The 21,611-nt window shown below is 40.0% G+C and overlaps 2 protein-coding genes across 2 annotated transcripts in view; both read right to left on the reverse strand.

Annotated features, from left to right (window-relative positions):
* Positions 1 to 5,481: 5,481 nt before the first annotated feature.
* Positions 5,482 to 14,848, reverse strand: LOC140344366 (adhesion G-protein coupled receptor G7-like). The gene is made up of 6 exons (XM_072431491.1): positions 14,221 to 14,848; positions 13,382 to 13,716; positions 12,009 to 12,093; positions 9,544 to 9,705; positions 7,378 to 7,537; positions 5,482 to 6,029 (listed from the first exon to the last, which is right to left on the reverse strand). Exons 1-6 carry the CDS (start codon positions 14,262 to 14,264, stop codon positions 5,805 to 5,807), a joined length of 1,011 nt encoding a protein of 336 aa, XP_072287592.1. The 5' UTR covers positions 14,265 to 14,848; the 3' UTR covers positions 5,482 to 5,804.
* A 154-nt stretch (positions 14,849 to 15,002) lies between these two features.
* LOC140344374 (adhesion G-protein coupled receptor G7-like) overlaps positions 15,003 to 21,611 on the reverse strand; it is a 23,289-nt gene continuing 16,680 nt past the window's right edge. Inside the window, exon 9 of the mRNA XM_072431504.1 lies at positions 15,003 to 15,493. Within this exon, the coding sequence (XP_072287605.1) occupies positions 15,291 to 15,493 (203 nt within the window). The 3' untranslated portion in view covers positions 15,003 to 15,290. The remainder of the gene's footprint in view (positions 15,494 to 21,611) is intronic.

Here is a 21,611-nt window from a genome sequence, read left to right on the forward strand (position 1 = left end):
CACATAAAAATGAAGTGATATGTGACATCAGTTAAGACTTGTTCCTAGTGTACTGACCATCAAAAAGAAGACCAGTAACATCCAGTGGTGACCACAGTAAACTTCCAATGTTATTCTATCTACATTGTGGGAATGGAGGTTATTGCTGACCCTGACAGTTGCTGAAGTTATTGCTGGAGGTTAACATAGAGAACAGGAAGGATTTGATACCTTACTGATTAGCCATGCCAACCACACCTAATTTGTGACTTAAACTACGTACACACGTCAAAATTTTCACGCCCGATAATCGGCTTCGGACGGATATCAGGTGAGAATCTGGCATGTGTACAGCCCACGTCCTTCATCGTCCGTGGATCCGTCCTGGCGGATCCACGAACGATGAACGACGAGCGATCCTAATGCAAAGGAAGGGGGAGATCGGGCACCAGGGTGCCGCTCCGCCACTCTCCCCCTCCCCTCTCCATAGAGCAGAACGGTGCTGTATGTACAGCACTTGTTCATGCATCGTGCGGTTCTTATTGTTGGAAAGATTCTTTCCAACGGCAAAAATTGCACGTGTGTATGCGGCTTTAGACTTACACCCACTTTAACCATGTTTCCTGAACACTAGGATTTGCAGAATGTAAAAGTTTGCTTGATTGCTCCAGGATTCTTATACCCACCTGTCCAGAATGCTAGAACATCCATATTGTGTGGCCCTTGTCCTACTGAGATCCCATTTATCATTAGGTCAAACAGCCTCTCAACTGAATTGGAATGTCCATGCATGTACAGAAGACTGTTGCAAATTTCTGGTTCCCTATGGGCCAGATATTGTTGATCTGTCAGGGTTCTTATTAAGCAGCCCTTAGAGCCCTTGCCTAACATACACCTATGACCTAGCACCTTAGCAAGCCAGTGAAAGAAAATATTTTTCAAACTATTTTACAATGCATAAATAACTTGCTTCACTTCATATGACCTAACTTTTTCTGTGCTGCCCAATATTTATTTATTTTTTTCCCTCTGGGATGATATAATGGATTTAGCTTAGAGACATATTGGATGTGACATAATTCTTTTAATGGTCTGAAAGAGCGTAAATTTGGAAACACTGATTTGTGAAAGAGGGAATAATAGATCTCTACCGGTCTCATATAATGGGTCGCCAGTCTCCTAAACCATACCATAGCATGTCTGTAATCTCTGGTCATCTCATAGCATTTACGTGGTCTTTAACGATGTCTAGTTTCATGTCTACAGTCTCTGACAGCTTTGTGTAGCACTACTGAATGTTATGTGTGGCCCTTTGATAACATCAGCATCAACATCTGATGCCCCCTATATCATGCGATTTGGCCTTCATTGTTCTATGGGGACAGAAAAAGGCCTTCCCCAAACTAAGATCCCAAGTTTGTAAGCCCATAATTGTCTAACATGTCTTTGTATGTGGCAGCATTACCAAAGTCCTAGAAACACCTGAATTCAAATGTGGGAGGCTGTGACCAGGTAGGGGGTGTGATAGCCAAACATTTGCACATACAGTATATAGTTTTTAAAAAATACAGAAAAGCATACATAAAAAGGGCAACATCACAAAAATAAAAATACAGTTTAAAATGTTAAGTGAAAAAGCTAGCTAACACAATTTCATAATGGTTTCTCAAAATGAGTCCCTTTGGGATAGTCAATATGTAAGAAGATCAGAGAAATCTGCCTTCTATTCCCACATATTATACCCGTGTGTTTTTATCCCCCCTGTGAGACAACATTCACAAACACTCCATCTCCCAAGAGTATAATGCAGCCTAACGGAGATCAAGGAACTATTAGTAATAAGTCCTTCAGCTGTCAGGTTCATGGTTCCTTCTAACCTTGCTGGAAGAGGCTAGGATTTCATACACAAGATGAGCACATAAGGTCCAACACACTGATGCAATGTTTTCACCTGACCTGCCATGAAATGCTGAAATAAAATCAATTCCCTTTACTATCTCCTGTCTAGTTAATGTTACATTGTCTCCTGTTTTTACTGAAAGCTTAACCGCTGCTCTATTCTGCACTGTAGGAGTTACTACACCAAGAGCGGCTGCCAAACATTGTTATGTCCTATGTACCTGCAAGGCTGGTTTTCTTGCTGGGATAAACTCAGAGAAGCATGAAGGTTACACGCTGACCTAAATTGTACATGCAAGCAACACAAACCTTAGACAGACCATGACACAATGCACTGTATTCTATTGTCTTAAAAAAAAGGTTCAGGTAGTTGGTTCATATGAGGGTTATGGGTTTTATGCAAGAAATACAGAATATAGACAAAGTCTTTAGGAAAGAACACATTTCAAATGTTTTTTCCTTTATGCTATTTGTCATACCCAGCGCCTTCTCTGAGCTTGGGGCATTGAAACAGTCATAACACTTCATGGATCAGGCAGCTATAAATCCTGCTGTTTTGTACCGGAATCTCATCCAGGAGCCTCCAGACTCTCATGCAGTTAGGCTCTTGTGGCTGTGCTGAACATCCTTATATTTAATGGCCCTAGGACAGTACTATATAAACCCTAGGAGGTGGTTTTAATGGTTCAGAGTACATGTTTGGTATTATATAAGATGAAGTTTATTTTACTTTGCTTTCACAAGTTCCTTCTATGGTTATCATCTTAATCTTCCATGGTCCTGAATCTGCATTAAAAAAAAGTCACCAGTCTACATCTAGTGCTGATAAATCACATAAAGTGTGTAGCCTTCTGCTATGATGAAGTCAGCTCACTTCCAAATCTCCCTAGCTTGGTGTTGACTCAGGTCCAGGAGATACCAGCAAAAAGAGTGGCTTATGTTTCACCTACAAATCGGTGGTGGTCCCCTCCTCAGTGAGCTGATTTATAGGTCCCACTGACCCCTAAACTGTCCACCTGTACTCAAGGGAACATGTAATTAAACACATGGCGCATACAAAAAGCATGGAAGTGCTGAACCTTCATTCAAATCACAGGTTCAAAACTGTCCATAAGCTAAAAAATCTAAACAAATAAAGCAAAAACTAAGAATGACTCTGTTCAGTGAACAATTTACATTGACTAAACAATCAATAGAATGAATAGCACATTAAAAACAGATGTTTGGCAAATTCTATTTGATGCCATTTCTGACAGGTGAATCCTGTTTAACAATGGTATGGGGGTAGACACTGTGATAAATAGGGAGAATAGAAAGTCTTGGTCACAAAATGGGTAAATGCTGGATGAATTTCTTGGTAAACCATTGGTAAATATACAATGTACTATATAAATTATACTAGTACACTGTAGGATAGGAAGTTTTGCTTATACTGGCGAGGGACTGAAGACTATTACTAAGGTGTTTTGTTTTATCTGCTTTTATATTTTAGCTTACAAAAATGTCTTTACTTAAAATGCTTAATTTACAAAACATAAAAACTTATCAGTATTGAATTCAAAGTTTAAATTCCTGAATACAGATATATACACTGAAATACATCTAGGGGAACTATTGTACCTTTCTGTTTCACTGAAGTAGATCCATTCCTGACATAGGTACCAGACAGAAGAGCCAGGTTGGTGACAGCTAGTCTGTGAATGGACAGTATTGCAGCAGTAATGAGCTTTCTTTCCTTATCACCATATTATTTGTCTTTACATGTGCAGGGACACCTGATTGTCTTCTAGTCTGAAGTCTGAAATCTGCTGTAAAGGTGATTGCAACCTTACATAGTCAATTTAGATTCTTACACTGCTTGCATTTTAAGAAAAAGTGAATTGAATACCTTTTTAATGCAAATACTCATTAACTGGCCTTTTTTTAAATAGCTGCCTCTATTCTGAATTAAAAAAAAAAAACTCTTACCTTAATAACAGCAGCATGATGTAAAAAAAATGAGATTTATTATATACATGAACTGAGTAAAATCTTTGCTCCATTAGATCTAAAGGATCGTCTGTTTTCTCTTTATCTTGAGTGTGTTGGATATTGGGGACCCAACTGAGTAGGATGGTTCCTCTCCGTGCCGCTTTAACATTAACAGACACAGTAGTGATATAGCAACCAGAGTAACCACAGGTTCTAGGGGAGAACGAGGTATCTGACACTCTGGGTTCAATTGCTCAACCCTATTATGTCCTCTAAAAAATGCTATAGTCATGTAAATACACTGCATTTTCTGAGAGTAAAAGCTTGCCAAATCATTGTGATGCTCTTCCTAAACATGTATTGCAATATTTGTTTCTAGGAGTCCCAGTTTGCATTCGGTTGGTTGTAATTGTATGTTTAGCATATTCATGTTTATCAGTGTGCATAGGGTTATTTGCAAATATCTGGTGCTAACATGTGGCTACAACTTACTAGCAAATTTTTCAGTATTTTTATGGTATTTGTAAGTTGATTGGATTTCAGCTTGGCCTTTTTCAGTTATAAACTATATACAGGTTTACTCATACATTTTCTATCGATCTAATCATCATTATGCAGAAACTGAACCGTAAAGGTCAACACCAAATAAAACCTTTTACTAGGTTTGTGTGGGTGCTGGGAAGCTAAATCATGTACTCCTTTTATCTTTCTGGAACAACAATTACATGGCATCCATAGCAGATGTAACCTTTACAAAGCTAGACAATGGCATTGCCCTTCCTCCAGCTAATTCTCTTTCCTAAAGAATCCAAAAATAAAGAGTTGAAAAACAGTAACATTGGAATTATGTAATAGAACCATAGTAGTAGATCCATAAACCAATGTTTTTGGAAAATGCTTGCCTTCCCCCCCTGCGTTTCTTTGTACTCATCTAAAACTAAAAGGACAATTTGAGCAGGTTATATTTTAGGATAGTCACTGAAAACCAAATGTCATTGTCAATGATCACCAAGATAGAAAGTGATGGGAAACCCAACATTTTACAGGAGTGAGAATGTCTTCCTCTTCCCATTGCTTTTTCTATCCATGTGACTGGGTATGGTTTAAAGGGAATTTCACCATTTTCTGTAAAGATTTGCGAAACATTTTGAAACAGGACAGACAGGCAACGAAAACACACACACACACACACACACATATACACACACACACAAACAGGGATTTTACCATTTTCTGTTTCACCAAAGCTGACTTGTCATGCTTGCTTAGCCACATCTCTATTGCTACTATAGCAAGACAGGTGTTTCTGGATAAATATTTTTATGAACTTTTTATCTGGTAAGGTATTTTATCTGGTAAAATACTTTGATCCAATTTACAAAAGGAAGAGCAGTCATGCAACAAAATGGAACCCTCTATAATAATGGCACCCTATTAGAGTCTATATGACCTTTCCATTATTCCAGGCTTGACTGCACTACACTAAACAATCACACATATGTTCCCAATGAACAAAACACGTTCCCATGTCAAAAACATTTAGTGCCAGGCAACCAGTATAGTCTGTGATTCAGTAAAGTTTGGTGTGGTGCTTAGCATACTCTCTTCAATAAATCTAAAAAAAAGTCTAACTTTAAATGTCCAAAAAGGGGGGGTAAAATTTTATTAGCATATACAACAGCCTGTATATCAGAATATATAGTGGGGTACTCTCCAATATGGCAGTACTCTCCAAATTGTTCCCCAAAAGAGGTTAAAAAAATATGTTTATTAACACATTAAAAGACACATTAAAAGATAAAATACTCCTAGCTTACAAGTTTCCACTGTATCCGATGATTAATGAACTAATTAAAGTATTTTTCCCATTTCTGGATGGCATTTGGAAAGTGCTGTATTTTCTCTTTCAAAAAAAAAAAAAATAAAAACTTGTCACCAGTATATAATTTTTTCGCTCATTCTTTGAATTGTTTGTTCTCAGAAAATAATTGAGCAGTTGACTCTGATAAGTTTCTAAAGTGTTCATGATATAGCTTGGTTTTTTGTTTTTTCATCCTGTTCACCCAGTATTTATCTGAATGCATGTATATCTTGCAGGAGTTAAACAAGCGAATGCCAGCTGCCACCTTCTCCAGAAATAAGGGAGACCGGAGAGTGTGGAAGATAAAGATTTGAATTCCCTGGAAGTAAAGCAAGATATAAAGGTGAAATTTTAGCATAATACATAATTAAAAGGCTTTAAACAAAAGATGATCCTATCTGGTGAAAAGCAACACCTATAATAAAAAGAATTCCTACTTCTGACAAATTATAATCAAACTTTAAAATGAAGAATTGCATAGTGGGGTAATATACTACCTGCTCAGGGCTTCTATTATTTTATAGACATAGCTGTAGAATACCATGTCACCACATTGCTTAAAATCATATTGTTATTTGGGATTGTTTAACCATGTGAATGTCTTGGCCAACCATCTTGAACTTTGCATTATTAGATTGTCATATTTCAATGTAGTCCTGTCCAGCAGAGAGCATATAAAGTTTCAGTGGTATTATTATTTAACTAATCGATTTTACTTGTTTCTTTACAAAGTGGACCTATCATTACACACTTTACATTAATCAATAGAGTGTGTGTTAGTGTTACCATAATAGTTTAATATTTTCTTTCCCTTACAAAGAATTAAAAAACTAACCCACCTGGGAATCCCAAATCACATGATGTTTGGTGAATAACCATAAATAAGGAGTTTGTCAGCTGTGAGATACAAAAGGTTACCTATGAATTGTTTTCCAATTCACCCCAAAGACACAAAGGAACAGGGGGCATCTCTTCCTACAATCACCTATTAAAAACAGTGTGAGCCTGATCCTACTGCTGCCCGCTTTACTTGACCAATAAAATTGCTTTTGTTTTCCACAGATGTACTTTGCTATTGTGCTGCTATATTAGACTTTGAAGGCAAGTTAAGATAAAACACGGGAAACATGAGTTAACCCCTCTCTCAAGAAACCAGGAAAAGCAGAAAACTCCATAAAGGGGACCTATCACCACAATTTTTACTTTATATAAAAGGGTAACAAGCCCTTTCATATAAAGCAAAAAATGTGTTTTTTTTTTCCAACTTCTTTCTTTAAAAAAAAAAGGTAAGGTCCCTCCCCTTCTCTCTTAATTGCCGCGGCAGTAAAGGCTAAATGGGAAGCCTAGAGACTCCTAGAATACATGCGTCATGTATCTCAGAAGGCTTCCAGCTGACCATCTGCTTTTTTTTACTTTTTTTTACATTTACAGGGGGATACGTTATCAGATCTCCCAATATGCGTGATCGGGTGATGTAGGCAGAAGCCAGAGGAAGCTGGCCTGGTGGTGGGCAAAGGTAGAATCCAGGAGGGCACGGGACTGAATGAAAGCCAGGTGAGGAGGGATCAAGGGCTCTGTGGAAGTAAAGCTAAGTGCCCTTTTTTATTTTAATTCTGCTTTAATGGTATCTGACAATCTATCAAACAATGTAAGATCACACACAGTACCTGAGTTGCACAGCATATGCAAAATATGAAGCTGAAAATAATCTGTGTCGACTCTCTTGTCTCTATAAGCATCAAGTAGCCAAAAATCCAGGTGATACCAAGTAAAGCAGCCACTGAAATGGTAGCCAATGTCTTCTTTATCACTGAATTTTTTTTTGTACTAAAAATGACATAAAAATATATAATCAAGGAATAATAATAACACACATACTATAACTATATAACTAACTATAAATATTAACTATAACTATAACTATAAATATTAACTATATAAATATTGCAAATCTGGAGCAATTCCTGGTCTCTTTTTAGTTGAAGAGGTTAGCTGGTGGTTCCTATTTTAAGCTGTGTTGTATCGCCATAGGGCAGGGGTCTGCAACCTGCGGCTCCGGAGCCGCATGCGGCTCTTCAGACTCCTTGTTGTGGCTCCCTTCGGCTGCCGCGGGGAGATCTCTGATGGGGGATCCCCTTCCTCCCAAGACACTGCGGAGGAGGGGGATTCCCTATCTGGTGTTCTAATGAAAAAAAATCTACCAGTGAAATAAATTCACCACGGGGCGTGTACAAATGGGTGTGTACAATGACATCCCCCTCCTTTGAACCCCAATTCCTCTGGAATGGAGAGATGTACAAAACCAAAAATGTAAGTGCAAGTGGGAGACACCTGTAACTAACACCCCCTAAAATTTAATTGTTAGGATATCATCAGAACATAAAGAACTCTGCCCATCAAAAAAATCTACCCTGTTACGTTAGAAGCCTCCAGCTTCTAATGTAACAGGATGATACGTTAGAAGCTGGAGGCTTCTAGGGGCATAGTTCAGTGTTTAATTTATTTCAAAGTAGGCCTACACATGCACACTTGTTGTAACAGGAAAAATTATAGAAATATTAAAACTTTTAAAAGTTTATAAACTGTGTTATGTTTTGCGGCTCCAGAATATTTTTCTTTAGTGGAAGAGGGGGCAAAATGGCTCTTTTGATAGTAAAGGTTGCTGACCCCTGCCATGGGGGATTTTGCAGAAAATTTCCTCTCCTAGTATAAGTAGGGAGGAGGATGTTGATCTCTGCAGGGGACTGTCCAAGGCAGTGTATCTCAACCTTTTTAACATCTGGGGACCCTTGAAATAACTTCCAGGACTTAACGTGGGGTCAGTGGGAAAAATGACTTTTACATTGCTGGCTAGTGGAATAAATTTCACCGTTACAGATAGACAAAAAGATCATTGATGTCAGGCAAACTGACTGGAGAAGTATAAATTTGTTATTGGTAAAGGAATTCCTAGCAACCTCTGGAGGAACCATGGTTGAGAAACAGTGGTCAAGGGACTCCTCAGCAACATTTGACAGCTGACCGGCACTCAGACAGGTAAGAACAATTTGGCAGAAGAAATATCGCCTGTCCCATTGTGCAATAAACACCCTCCTGATCACCATTTGTTCAAAATGAGATGTTAGTTCCACTTTAAAGATACACCTCTCGGGTAGACTTTAGTGGGCTCTGACTCAAATATAGAAGGAATGTTCACTGAACCCTTCAGGAACCAAATATGGCCACCTTCTCCCATCCCTAGCATTTAAGTAATGGTATTCCCACAGTCACAAGTGCATTTTCTAACCACTAAATAGCACAGAGGAAGTAAAACAGACAATAACTCACCTGTATACAATTAGTTCAAATTTTTTTAATTAAACTGCATGTATACCTAAAACAATTTACAATTTAGAATATAGAGATAGAGTAAGGCAATAGAAACTCTGAACTGATACTGCTGTCTGTGTCCTCTCCTGATAGGTATCATCTCTATTTGTCCTTATAACCATTCTCATTGATAAGGAAAATTATAGGAGATACAAAGTGTAACAGTTACCACTAATGAAAGAGGTTAGGATAACCTTCTAATGAGGACTCCTGGTGACAAATTGTAATTTTACGATGATTTTCTCTCACTTCTGTTATATCTTCAGAGAAGGATGTGTCACAACGACAAAAAAACTAAGTTATTCTATAAAATTATATTATAAACTTAATTTTGGCTGTAGATAAACTTATAAGTTCATGGACGATAAAGAGATCCCCCAATGCAGAAAAAACATAATCAATACATTACATTTCCATCAGTTTAAAAGAAATCAAATTATCAGAGCTTTACATCATTTACCCACCTGGTTAAATTTGGATTCTTCTTCCAAATCGACACTACTGCAACTGCTATAAAAATGCAAATGTTTGCTATGAGGATAATTCCCACCGGCACCAGAAAAGACCACAGCAGGGGCTTTTGGAGATCCAACTTATGTTGCTCATTTACACCAGCAAGCCAACAGCTACAATGAAACAAAATGTTTTGTGATTACCATTTTATAAATAAAACAAACACTAGCAGTAATGTACAAATTCATATTTGTGACAAATATGTGATCAATACAAAACTAATCCATTTGAGTTTTACAAGGTCAGTAAGCTTGGCTTAAGAGCCAGTTATGGGGAACAGTTCAATGTTTTCATTCCCATGTACCGTATTTTTTGCCGTATAAGACGCACTTTTTCTTCCCCAAAACTGGGGGGGGAAATTTGTTGCGTCTTATACGACAAATACCGTGTTATAAAATAATTAAAATAAGATACTCACCCGATACCCGATCCTGCGTGTGTCTCCTCTCCTCGCTGGCTGCAGCGTGTATCTCCTCTCCTCGCTAGCTGCAGCGTGTGTCTCCTCCTGGCTGCAGTGCAGAGCGAAAGAAGCCGGCACAGCGCCCCCTGCTGATCCCTGCCCTATCTGCCGTACCGTGGAAAAAAAGGTAAGAACGGCACAGAGTGATCAGAAGGGGAATTTGAATGGCAGAGTGATCAGAAGGGGAATTTGAATGGGAGAGTGATCAGAAGGGGAATTTGAATGGCACAGAGTGATCAGAAAGGGAATTTGAATGGCACATGAGTGATCAGAAGGGGAATACCGGTATGAATGGCACATGAGTGATCAGAAGGTGAATAATCTTTCAGAACCTTTTTTTTCTAGATTTTCTTCCTTTAAAATTGGGTGCGTCTTATATTCCGGAGCGTCTTATACGGCGAAAAATACGGTATATTCAGATATGCATAATATTATTTTTTGAGCTCAATCGTTACCATTCTCTACTTCCCTGAGGAGCCTACTGCTGAGTATTAGGAGCACTTCAGACTTGAAGTGAGCTGCAGCATTCTGCCACAGGCCTAACCACAGTCCCAGTCACTTCTATTCACGTAAATTGGAGTGGCCAGGGACTGCTCATCTCACACGACTATGACATGGTTCCCAAACAGACTAATCACTTTTGGCTGCAAAGTTGCTGTTTGGAATTTGCACAGCAGCCATGTGCAAATGTGGTTGCAAGCAGTAGAGTATGTCTCCCCCTGATGCATAGCAGCAGTATGATGTGCACTCAGGAGTGGAAAAAGGTTGGTTTTACTCTACAGGTCCTAAAGCCTTATACTTATTAATTTGCAGATCCACAGATACTTCGAATAAGGATGGTGGATGTGGTGTGCAGTGCATTCATGTTAATTTTAAAAGAAAATCAGATAACCCTTATCTTTGGAAAGGGAACTAAAGCTGCTTACACACTGCCAATTTTTGTCGTTGGAAAGGATCTTTCACGATCCTTTCCAACGACAAGGGAGTGCACGATGCATGAACGGTGCTGTACATACAGCACCGTTCATGCTCTATGGAGAGGGGAGGGGGAGAGCGACGGAGCGGCACCCTGCTGCGCGCTCTCCCCTTCACTTTCATTACGATCGGCGTCCATCGTCCGTGGATCCGGCAGGTCGGTCGTCCGGACGATGGACGACACCGAGTGTACACACGGCAGATTTTCGCCCGATAATTGGCCGATGCGATTATCGGGCGATAAAAATCTGACGTGTGTACGTAGCTTAAGTGTTCATGTTTGCAACAATGCACAATAGCCACAACCCTAGCAGCAACTCGGTAACCACTCAGTGCCATTCGAGGACAACTCATGTAGTTTGGACTAAAGACTGCAATATATTACTGATTCCTGGTTTTAATATCAAGAAGCTTTGGTTCATATGTTATAAAAATATATTTGCTAAACTTTTAGAGAAAGGCAAGCCATGAAAAAGAGATGAAGGTGGTGTTTCAGTAAAATAATTTTGTAATACACATGTACAATCATTTTGGGTGACTTTGTGTGTTTTGCACTAAACAAAAATTCCTGGCATTGTCCTTATTTTGAGGAAACAATGGCAGCCATCTGGGAAAACCTTGTTTATTTCAGTGTGAAATACATATATAGCTGTATGTTGGGGTCGTATTTATAAAAAAGGGGAATCTGACATTCCCGTAAACATTTCCTTGTGGGAAACCTTCAAGGTCCATGAGTTTCAGTGGCAGTAGGTGATTCCAAAAAGAGAATGTTTGATGTAATAGGGTGATGTCAGGTTTCTTGTTTTTATAAATAGAGCCCAAAGTACAAGATTTCTGCAGAGGTCTCAGAAGTGTCAGAGATGGACCATTATTAGCTGAGATGGGCAATGGTAATATCAAGTCTCTGGGTAGCCTAAAAGTTAATCTACTGTGTCAGACTCCATCATTTATAAAATTCTGTGCATTTAAAAAGTGACTCACAAATCTTTTCGGTTATAGTTGTTTATCTGTTGTCCAGTTTTATATGTTGACCCAAATGTTATTAGGACAATTACGGCTGGAAGACCTAGTGACAGAAAACAGAATAGGTTTGCATAGGTAAAGTATAAAAAAAAGACATTGTTTTTACTAAACATTGTTTTTACTACCAAAAAAATGTGTGAGCATACGTATGAGGCTTTGATGTGTTGCACGTCTTTGATGTGTTTCACAAAATACATAATTAAGCAACAGTTAAAAGTTTCACTTGGGCAGTCAACATGGTTTGGCAACTAGATGGCAACAAAATGTTAGTGAGGAGCTGAACCTCCCTGTGGCTCATAAAATACTATTTTTTTTTTTTCACTAATCTCAGTTATCCTCATATTTGGCACAGTTCATTAAAATCAAACTCTGTAAAGATGTAACTCCTGCACACATTCCGGCAGACAGGACTTACTTCATCAATGGACACCCAATGGCTGATGAAAGAAGAGGGGGTGCAAATATTGCATCATTGGAGAAGAGCATACATGCTTAGGGCCAAGTCTACCATTACATGCACATATTCTTTTCCCCAAATTAACCCCCCAACTACAAACCTCCAAGAATTGTCTCTTGATGCAATCTGAAGTTATCCAGTAGGTCAGAGGGAGCTCTTCTTGCAACATTTTCACCATCCCTCATAAGAGGGACAAGAGAGCCCTTTGATGCATAATGACCTAATATTTGCACCCAAAGATCTAGGTAAATGTGTCCTCGAATTCTAACATTATCACTCTTTGGTGGGACACTTTGGCACAAAGATCTCGATGAAGACTACGCAGACTACAAAGAATATGTAACTTCCTGTGATTGCACTTGATTTAAGCATACTACAATAAAGTCTCAGGGAACCTTTGCCATCTACTCCCACCCTTAGAAGATTGCAAATATTTGATTGTGAAACTTCAAGTGACACCAACAGGTGGTGGGTTGTACACTCACCAAAATTTCCTATTTTTCTTTTCAAATAAAAGAACCCCCTTCGGCTCTATCTATAGCACACTTATTCATCATATAAATCACCGTACAGGGTACATTTTATATGATGGTGGGGTTCAGTTGGTGGAGGGGGGGCAATAAGGTATAGCTAGTACCAGTTAGTCACATTCATTTGTGCTTGTTCTTATAATGATGAAGATGTTTGTGGCATATCCAAGTATTTAACTTTGAAGGAATAAGGGATGTATTTGTATTTATTCCTCCCTCCCCAGCCAAACCGATATTTAACCCAAACAGTGCACAGTGGGGCCATACTGCATGGGTACATTTAAAAGCAGTCTGAAGTTATTCTTAAAGTACAGAAAGGCCATAAGGAGTCTGTGAAACATTACCCCATCCAATGATGAGTGAACTCCGCACAAAGTATTCTGGGGTAAAACGAAAGCCACGAACCAGGCGTATAAACAGCTCTATTGCCAGTAGTGCTGTCAATGTGAACGTTGTAAGAAGGAAATAATGCAACAAAACAGCCAGAATGGTACATAGAGTTTGCGGAGGATCATAAAGTTCATTTTGTATAAATGTATTAGTTGAATTTACAATGTCTGAGTTATCATCTTTTGATGTTGGGTGTTCCATTGCACCAATAAATATCATATAAAATATAAGCATGGCTGTACAAAGACTGATCAGTATCCATGAGTTTTTCTCTTTCTTTCTTCCAAATCTGTAAAATAGTCACATTAGTAATGTGCAGTAACATAACTCATTCCCCGACAGATCATAAAGATTTATCAGAATAGTAAAAATATACCAGTTTTAAACATACTAAAGTAAAGGCCAGGATGTAAAAGCAGTGCCTTGGGCAGCAAGGTTAGAAGGGGGGTCACCAAGCTTCAGAAGTACCTGTCACTCCATTACAGAAAGTGAAAAAATAATATACCTTATTAATCAACAGGTATTAAAAATTTGTTACAGACAGAAATCAGAAAAAAACAGTCACATATTGCCCCTGATTCATCAATAAAATCCGCGCTCGCTGGAAGCGCGAAAGCACGCGCGGCCATCGATCGCGGATTACCGCGGTCCGGACTCGAGTGTGCGCGTACACTCGCCTCACTGCCAGCCGGATTCCGCTGAAGACCTGAAACTTATTTCAAGGGCTTCCCACATATTAAAAAGGTTGAGAAACACTAGTTTATAGTAAATAATAGAAAATCAAGTTCCTTACCTAGCATAAAGCAGAAATACTATCGTGAGAAGTAACCCCACCATGGAAAGAACACAACCAATGGTTGATACTGTATTAAGCTCAGGATGTGTAATGTTTTCTCTGAAATTCTGAAAAAAAATACATAAATGATTTAGCACAAAAAGGGATAAAAAAGTAAACTGTAAACCTTCCCTGTTCTATTCTTGACTTTCTCATGCTTACATTTGAGGCCCATACATACCTGTGTCCATTTGATTCCTGCATAATCCTATTGTAACTGGTTTTCTTTACCGTACCAGAAAAATAAAACTTGAGTTTCACTTTATAAAGAGCAATTTGAATTGACATTTCCAGGGTTTAGTTAGAGAGACGGCAGATACACTTTGCTTTGAGGTTCTCTTTATTGAACCTTAAAACTAAGACTAAGCCATTTCCTAAAGGATTTGTCACTGCCGTAATGACGCTGTAAATAGTTGGCTACTTTCGGAATAGCTGGGAGTGTTACAATGCTACAAATATGTACCTGCTTGCTGTAGAGAGAGGAGTAAATAGTATGAATACACAATGTTTCATATTTTCTACAGAAAAAAAAAAAATATTTTACCATTTTTTACACAAGTGTGTACGAAACCAACATCTTCAAATAATTCAGTCTTACAGGAAATGGTCAACAAAGTCAAAATAGGCCCCTGTGTGAATGTATGTCTATGAATAATATTTATTAATATTTATTATAAGAATTGAACTCCACCTAACCTACTCACATCTAATCATGCTTATAGTGATTTATTAGGGGAGAAATTAATGATAAAACTCAATTCCCTGCATTGATACCCTGACAATTTCTGACCACAGCACTGGACCCTAGTAATGTACTGACTATGCTAACAGCTCCTCTTTCTACATGTTCATAGTTTGGAAATGGTAATTTATGTATTTTATGTAAAGATAAATGTCAGTAGCCTAGTGGACTGTTAATGTAGAGGCTTACTGATCTACAGGTATGCCTAGGTATAAACTAGAATATCCCGGCTTGTAGGGTATGATCCCTTTATTCATTGTAGGGTATTTTGAATGGAGTGTAGCTTTCAGACAACGAGACTTGTGATATTTACCAAGGTACAGAAACATACCCTTTGACTGAAGCTAAACTCTACATTAGCATGTATCCCATTGGAAATATTAGCAGAGATGACCCTTTTTCTATACGTAAGGGTTCTTTCATGGCTAGACTTAAATAGATTATCATTTTGGTAGAGAACGAAACCAACAGCTATGTCATTATCAGCATCTGTAAGGAAACACAAAGGTTGAAATATCATTCTGCATTCAAGTTATTTTGTCATTATGTGTAGATATTTATATATATACAGATATATATATACATATATTCCTAAAAGGAAAAGACAAATACATCATGCAGACCATTGACCATTGCCTTTTAAAAATAAAATTTAAGACCTGACCCACAAGTGGTGTTGCAGGTTATAACAAAGGATTAGTCAGGTCAGACCAAACCCATCAAACTCATCAAATCATGCAAATAGGAACCTCTATTTGATCACAGTAATGCTGCAACAGAAAAGTTTAATTTCCAAAAGTAAAGTAAAGCTCTATTTATAAAACAGGGAATCAGACATTCCCTAATGGGAATCTTCCAGGAAATGTGTTTCATTGGAAGTAATTAATTCCCACCAGGAAATGTCTGTGGGAATGTCAGATTTCCTGTTTTATAAAAGGAGCCCCTGGAGTCTATCATTGGAAGGGGGGGCACCTACTTTTGGCCATCTGGTATACGTGTGTGAATCATGGCTTATTAGAAAAACCATTCATGAACAGACATTTGAGAATAGGAGGTCTTGTTGACTTTATGCCAGGCATATCCTATGTTGTGTACAACTGGGAAAAATGTAATTTTTTTAAGAGCCACATATATCATTATTTTCCTAAATATTTGACCATTTTTGCACTTTAATAAATGAATGTCAGGATTAGGGGTAGAACTTACATGTATACTTTACAAAAATCACATTGACAAGTTTTACTTTACAACAGTTAATAAAAAGCATTGATTAAGAGTAGTAAAGCATATGTACTTTTCGTCAAACTAAAAGTGACAGGTCGACACGCCCCTTTCCCCGCCCACTTCACCCATAATCCCTCCCATGTCCCTCCCAAGACCGTCCCACAGCCCTCCCATCGCCAGCCTACCGGCCTCCCCCTTAGCCCTCCTATATTCCACCCACTCTCCACCCATTCACCGACCCCCTCCCTATGTAATTGCCTTAATTGGCAGATTCGCGACCCCTATTGCGCATGGCAGGAATCCGGCCGGCAGATTCAGGATGCGAGTGGACGCGCGCACTCGAGTCCCGGACCGCGGTAATCCGCGATCGCGGATTTCAATGATGAATCAGGGGCATTATCAGGTAATGACAATCTGTTACACATAGTCTTAATAAATTTAATTGTAAAAATATAAAGTATAATATGACAAAGTTACAAATATATATATACATGAATAAAATGTTATATACATGAATAAAATGGTATATAGATTAACACATTATCAGTAAATGCCAGTCCATTACACCCACCACACACACACACCCTGATAAGAAATTTACAGGCCCCCCAGCTGTGTCTCCCCTGATAACATGGATGCTTAGAAGACATTATGTAGGTAAGAAATGTGCTTGTTCTGCACCAGTAAATGCCCATTTAGCAATAGAATACACATATATACCCATGCATAATATAATACACATATTCACCATATACATATATAAGGCTCCAATACAGCGCATAATATAATACACATATAAACATCTAATAGGACCCATGAAACTTGAAACTAGTTGCATGTGTTTTTAAAAACTGTGAACAGTCTAACACCACATGTGCTATGTCGGGGGCAGGTGTTACCTGGGTGGCAAAGGGGTTAGTGACAGCGATGCTATAACACATATAAAAGATTTAAAATGATTCACAAAGTAACATCATGTAGCTGTATAAAGAACTAATACGCTGCATAATATAATATGCCTATAAAGATCTAATAACCCCCCCCCCAATCTAATAGACTCTGTGAAATAAAACCATATACATATATAAGAATCTAATATCTGCATAATATAATATGCATGTAAAGAGCTATTATGCTACATGAAATTAGCCTTGTGTATAAAGATAGATTAAACACATTATCAGTAAATGCCAGACATGAAACTTGAAACTAGTTGCATGTGTTTTTATAAACTGTGAACAGTCTAACACCACATGACCAGGGTAGTGCGGATCCCTTGCCCAGCTCCACTTCCTACCCCCCCCCCCCTTCCATTTATATTTCTACCATCATTAAACCAGTTACCTTTTTTCCCGCACCCCCCCCCTCCCCTTCCGCTTGCCAACCTTTCTTATATAAGACACCACACTCCATTTTGGACTTAAAATTGGCTGGCAAGCAGCCGTTTATTTAACAACAATTCACATAAATTTGCATAATTAACCATAAATTAAATAACTTAAAACAAACATAACTTAATGAACCTTAAATAACATGAATAACAAAACATAACATGAATATTAACATATTACCCAGAAACATAAATAAATATAAATAACCGAATAAATAGCAGTATAATAACTCTAACTCTAAACTTTAATTCCATTATTAACCCCTTAAGGCTTAGTCTACACGGACTGTTTCCCCAGCGTTTAACCTGAGGCTTTTAAAGCCCTTGTTTNAAGTCCCCATGCATTCCAATGGGCTAATCTACACCAGGACGTTTCCTTCAGGCACGTTTTTGAGCTTTATTTTAAACGTTGCTTGCAACGTTTAAAAAATTAAAACGCTGGTAAATCGCAGGAAAACGCGGGAAATCGCGGGAAAACGTGTCCATTGATTTTAATGGGAGCGTTTTCCTGCGTTTATGCATGCTAGAAATTGTCAATAAAAAAGCTTCCATTGCTTTCAATGGAGGCTTTTACAAACGTTTTAACAATCGCCTGTGTCCTGTGTCACTATTCCATGTGTCATGCATGAATAATTACATGTACTATGCTGTTAAAAATTAACACCTATGCCTGGCACGTGTGAAATTGTCTGCCATTGTGTTTGCTTTTGGTGCTTTTCACACCTGCAAATGATGTCATTCATTATCACTAGTGTGTAGTCATTGTCTTTAATTGTGCTTCACTTTGCACTTTTCACTCTATTCTGTGTATACTGTTACATTTGTCACTGTACTGTTGCATGATCACATTATCACATGTATGCAGGGATGTATGTACTTCCTGTACTTGCAGAAATCACTGCCCAGGGTCACAGTTTGCATTTCTACCAAGTGCTAAAACGCTTGTAGAATCGCGGTAAAACGCGGATAAACGCGGCATAGACGTTTTTCAGCTTTTTCCAGCATTTAAAAAAAAAGTTTTAAAACGTTTAAATAAATGCATAAAAACGCTTATAAACGCAGTAGGAACGTTTACATGCCTTTTTACAAAACATCCATGTAGACCCAGCCTAAACTTCAAATTAACCACTTCTTGTTATTTTCTTCTTATTACCAGGCTGCAGGTCCTGAAAGGTAAAGCCCGCCCAGTTGCAATATTTGCAAACCACCATGACCACCGCTAAGGCCCCTAGGCCCAGCTTGCCTCAGGGGCCCCACCTCCAACATCTTAAAGGGGCACTCCACCACCCGGGATGCCCCTTCACCACCAACTTACCACGGGCACTTACCTTCCCCCCAACCCCAACCGCCACCGCGCCCAAGGGTGACCCCTCATCACACGCAGGGCCCGCTGCACCCCATCCTGCAGGCCCAAGAACCACAGATCCGTCCCTATGGCATTCAGGTGCACACCATCCCTTCGCAAATACCTCCATGTCTCCTCTTCCAGATCCCTGATTCACTTTGATCCGACCCCGATTAACCCCTTCTACAGACCTAGCCCCCCTCCATGTGGTCCTGGCAATATTATCGGACCACACAATCACCAGCCCTGGAAACTCTACCTGCAGCCGCAAGACATCCAACCTAATATCCCTAATCAATTCCCTAATACCCCTTTTACAAAAATCATTACCCCCTGCATGAATCACCAACACATTGGGCGGTTTGTCCAGCGCCGCAAACTTCCGTACTTCCAGCACCACTCGACTCCACAGCATACCCGAAATCCTGATCCAACGAATCGTGGCCTCGGACCTAGGCACCCCAACTGCCTGCCATCCTTCCTGACCTCCGCTCTCTTGGCGGAAAACCGACACAAACTGGAAACGAGAAAAAAACGTCCCATCCGCATGCACCAACAGAGGTCCCACCTTCGGAGGCCTAACCTTCAAAAACTCCACCATAGCCTGAACCGGGCACACCCCAGAACCCCGAAAAGGAAAAAGACTCATCTGAAAGCCCCGACCCACTTGGTCTGTTTTTGATCTCCGAATTTTCAAACTCACCTTATCCGATTGCAAGACCACATCCTCCACCAGGATCCCACCCAGCCGATCTTTCGCCGGACTCACTAACTCCCCCACTCCCCCAAAAAACGCTGTCACAAAGGCCGCCTTAAACAACAGTACTTCATACCCCCAGAAGCAAAATGCCTCAAACCCCCCCCCCACCAATCCTTTTAACAGATCAAACGTCAACGGTCTCCTGCTGTCCTGCACCTTCTTACCCCTCCAATACCCCTTCAGTGCTTGCCTAACAATAAAGGCCTTAGTCACATCGTCCCTGCCCCTGGGTTTAAAACCAAAAGCCAGACCACAGAGGCCCCTTCAGCAAACTTTTTCGCTAGCAAAAACAAAACCCCTTGAATTGGCTGCCCCGCCATATCCTTACCCGGACCAAACTCCCAAGCACTCCATTCCTCCCACACTGCTGTATACGCCTGCCAAGTCCTCTCACTCACCGACCTCTGAACTAACCCTCCGATAATCCCCTCGCAACATCCCACAGGTGCGCCGGGCATAGCTGACCAATTTCCGCCGCCTCTGGGGCTAGCTCCGCCTCTGCAAACCGCTGCCACTCTAAACTAGACAAAGCATCAGCCACACTATTAGCTACCCCAGGTATATGCCGTGCAAATATAAACACATTATGTTCCATACATTTAAAAACCAAATGTCTCAACGATCTAACTGCTGGCCCCGATGACACCGAAAAACTATTGATGGCCTGAACCACCCCCAAATTATCACAATAAAAACGAACCTTCTTATTAGCCAGTTCCTTGCCCCACAACTCAACAGACAGCACAATCGGAAACAGCTCCAACACAATTAAATTCTTTACCATTCCCTCATCAATCCACACCTGCGGCCAAACCCCTGCACTCCATTGTCCCGTAAAATAGGCTCCAAAACCAACTCCCCCGGCCGCATCCGTGAACAGTTCTAAATCTACTGCATCAATTGGCCCCTCTAACCATAAAGCCTTCCCATTGAAACGTTCCAAAAATAAATCCCATGCCACCAAATCATCCCTCACACCTTTATTTAACCTAACAAAATGGCCCGGTGCTTTAACCCCAGCCGTAGCCGCTGCCAACCTCCTACAAAACACCCTACCCATCCGTACTACTCTGCAGGCAAAATTCAACTTCCCTAACAAAGATTGCACTTCCTGTAACCTCATCATTCTGCGCCCAATGGCCGCCCGTAGCTCCGCCCTAAGCCCTAACAATTTATTCTCAGGTAACCTACTTTCCATTGCCACCATGTCCAATTCAATGCCCAAAAAGGTCAGGGCCGTCACTGGCCCCTCCGTTTTGTCATCCGCCAAAGGAACCCCAAATTTCTCTGCCATATGTTGCAATGTAGCTAACAAAACTCTACATACCGAACTATGCGCTGGACCTATTAAAAAAAAATCATCCAGATAGTGAATGACCGAATCTATTTCTGCCACAAAACGAACCACCCACTCCAAAAAAGTGCTAAATTGCTCAAATAACGCACAGGAAATAGAACAACCCATAGGAAGGCATCTGTCTACATAATACTCCCCCTCCCACTTAAAGCCCAACAAGCGCAAGCAATCTGGGTGCACCGGTAACAGCCGAAAAGCGGCTTCAATATCCGCTTTTGCCAACAAAGCACCCGGCCATACCTCTGCACCCATTTAATCGCCGCATCAAACGACGTGTAAGCCACCCTGGATCAATACCATCATTTACTGAACCCCCCGAGGGAACGATAAATGATGTATCATCCTGAATTTCCCAACCTCCTTTTTCAGGACCAAACCCAATGGGGAAACAACCAAACCCTCTATTGGCGGGGAAGGAAAGGGGCCGCTCATCCTGCCCAAACTCACCTCTTTGGTCAATTTGTCTTTTACCACCTCCGCCCCACTTGAGCCACTTAACCCACGCAACCCGCCCTCTTCCCCCTCCCCTCT

Source organism: Pyxicephalus adspersus, chromosome 1 (genome assembly GCF_032062135.1).
Source record: "Pyxicephalus adspersus chromosome 1, UCB_Pads_2.0, whole genome shotgun sequence".
NCBI lineage: Eukaryota > Metazoa > Chordata > Amphibia > Anura > Pyxicephalidae > Pyxicephalus > Pyxicephalus adspersus.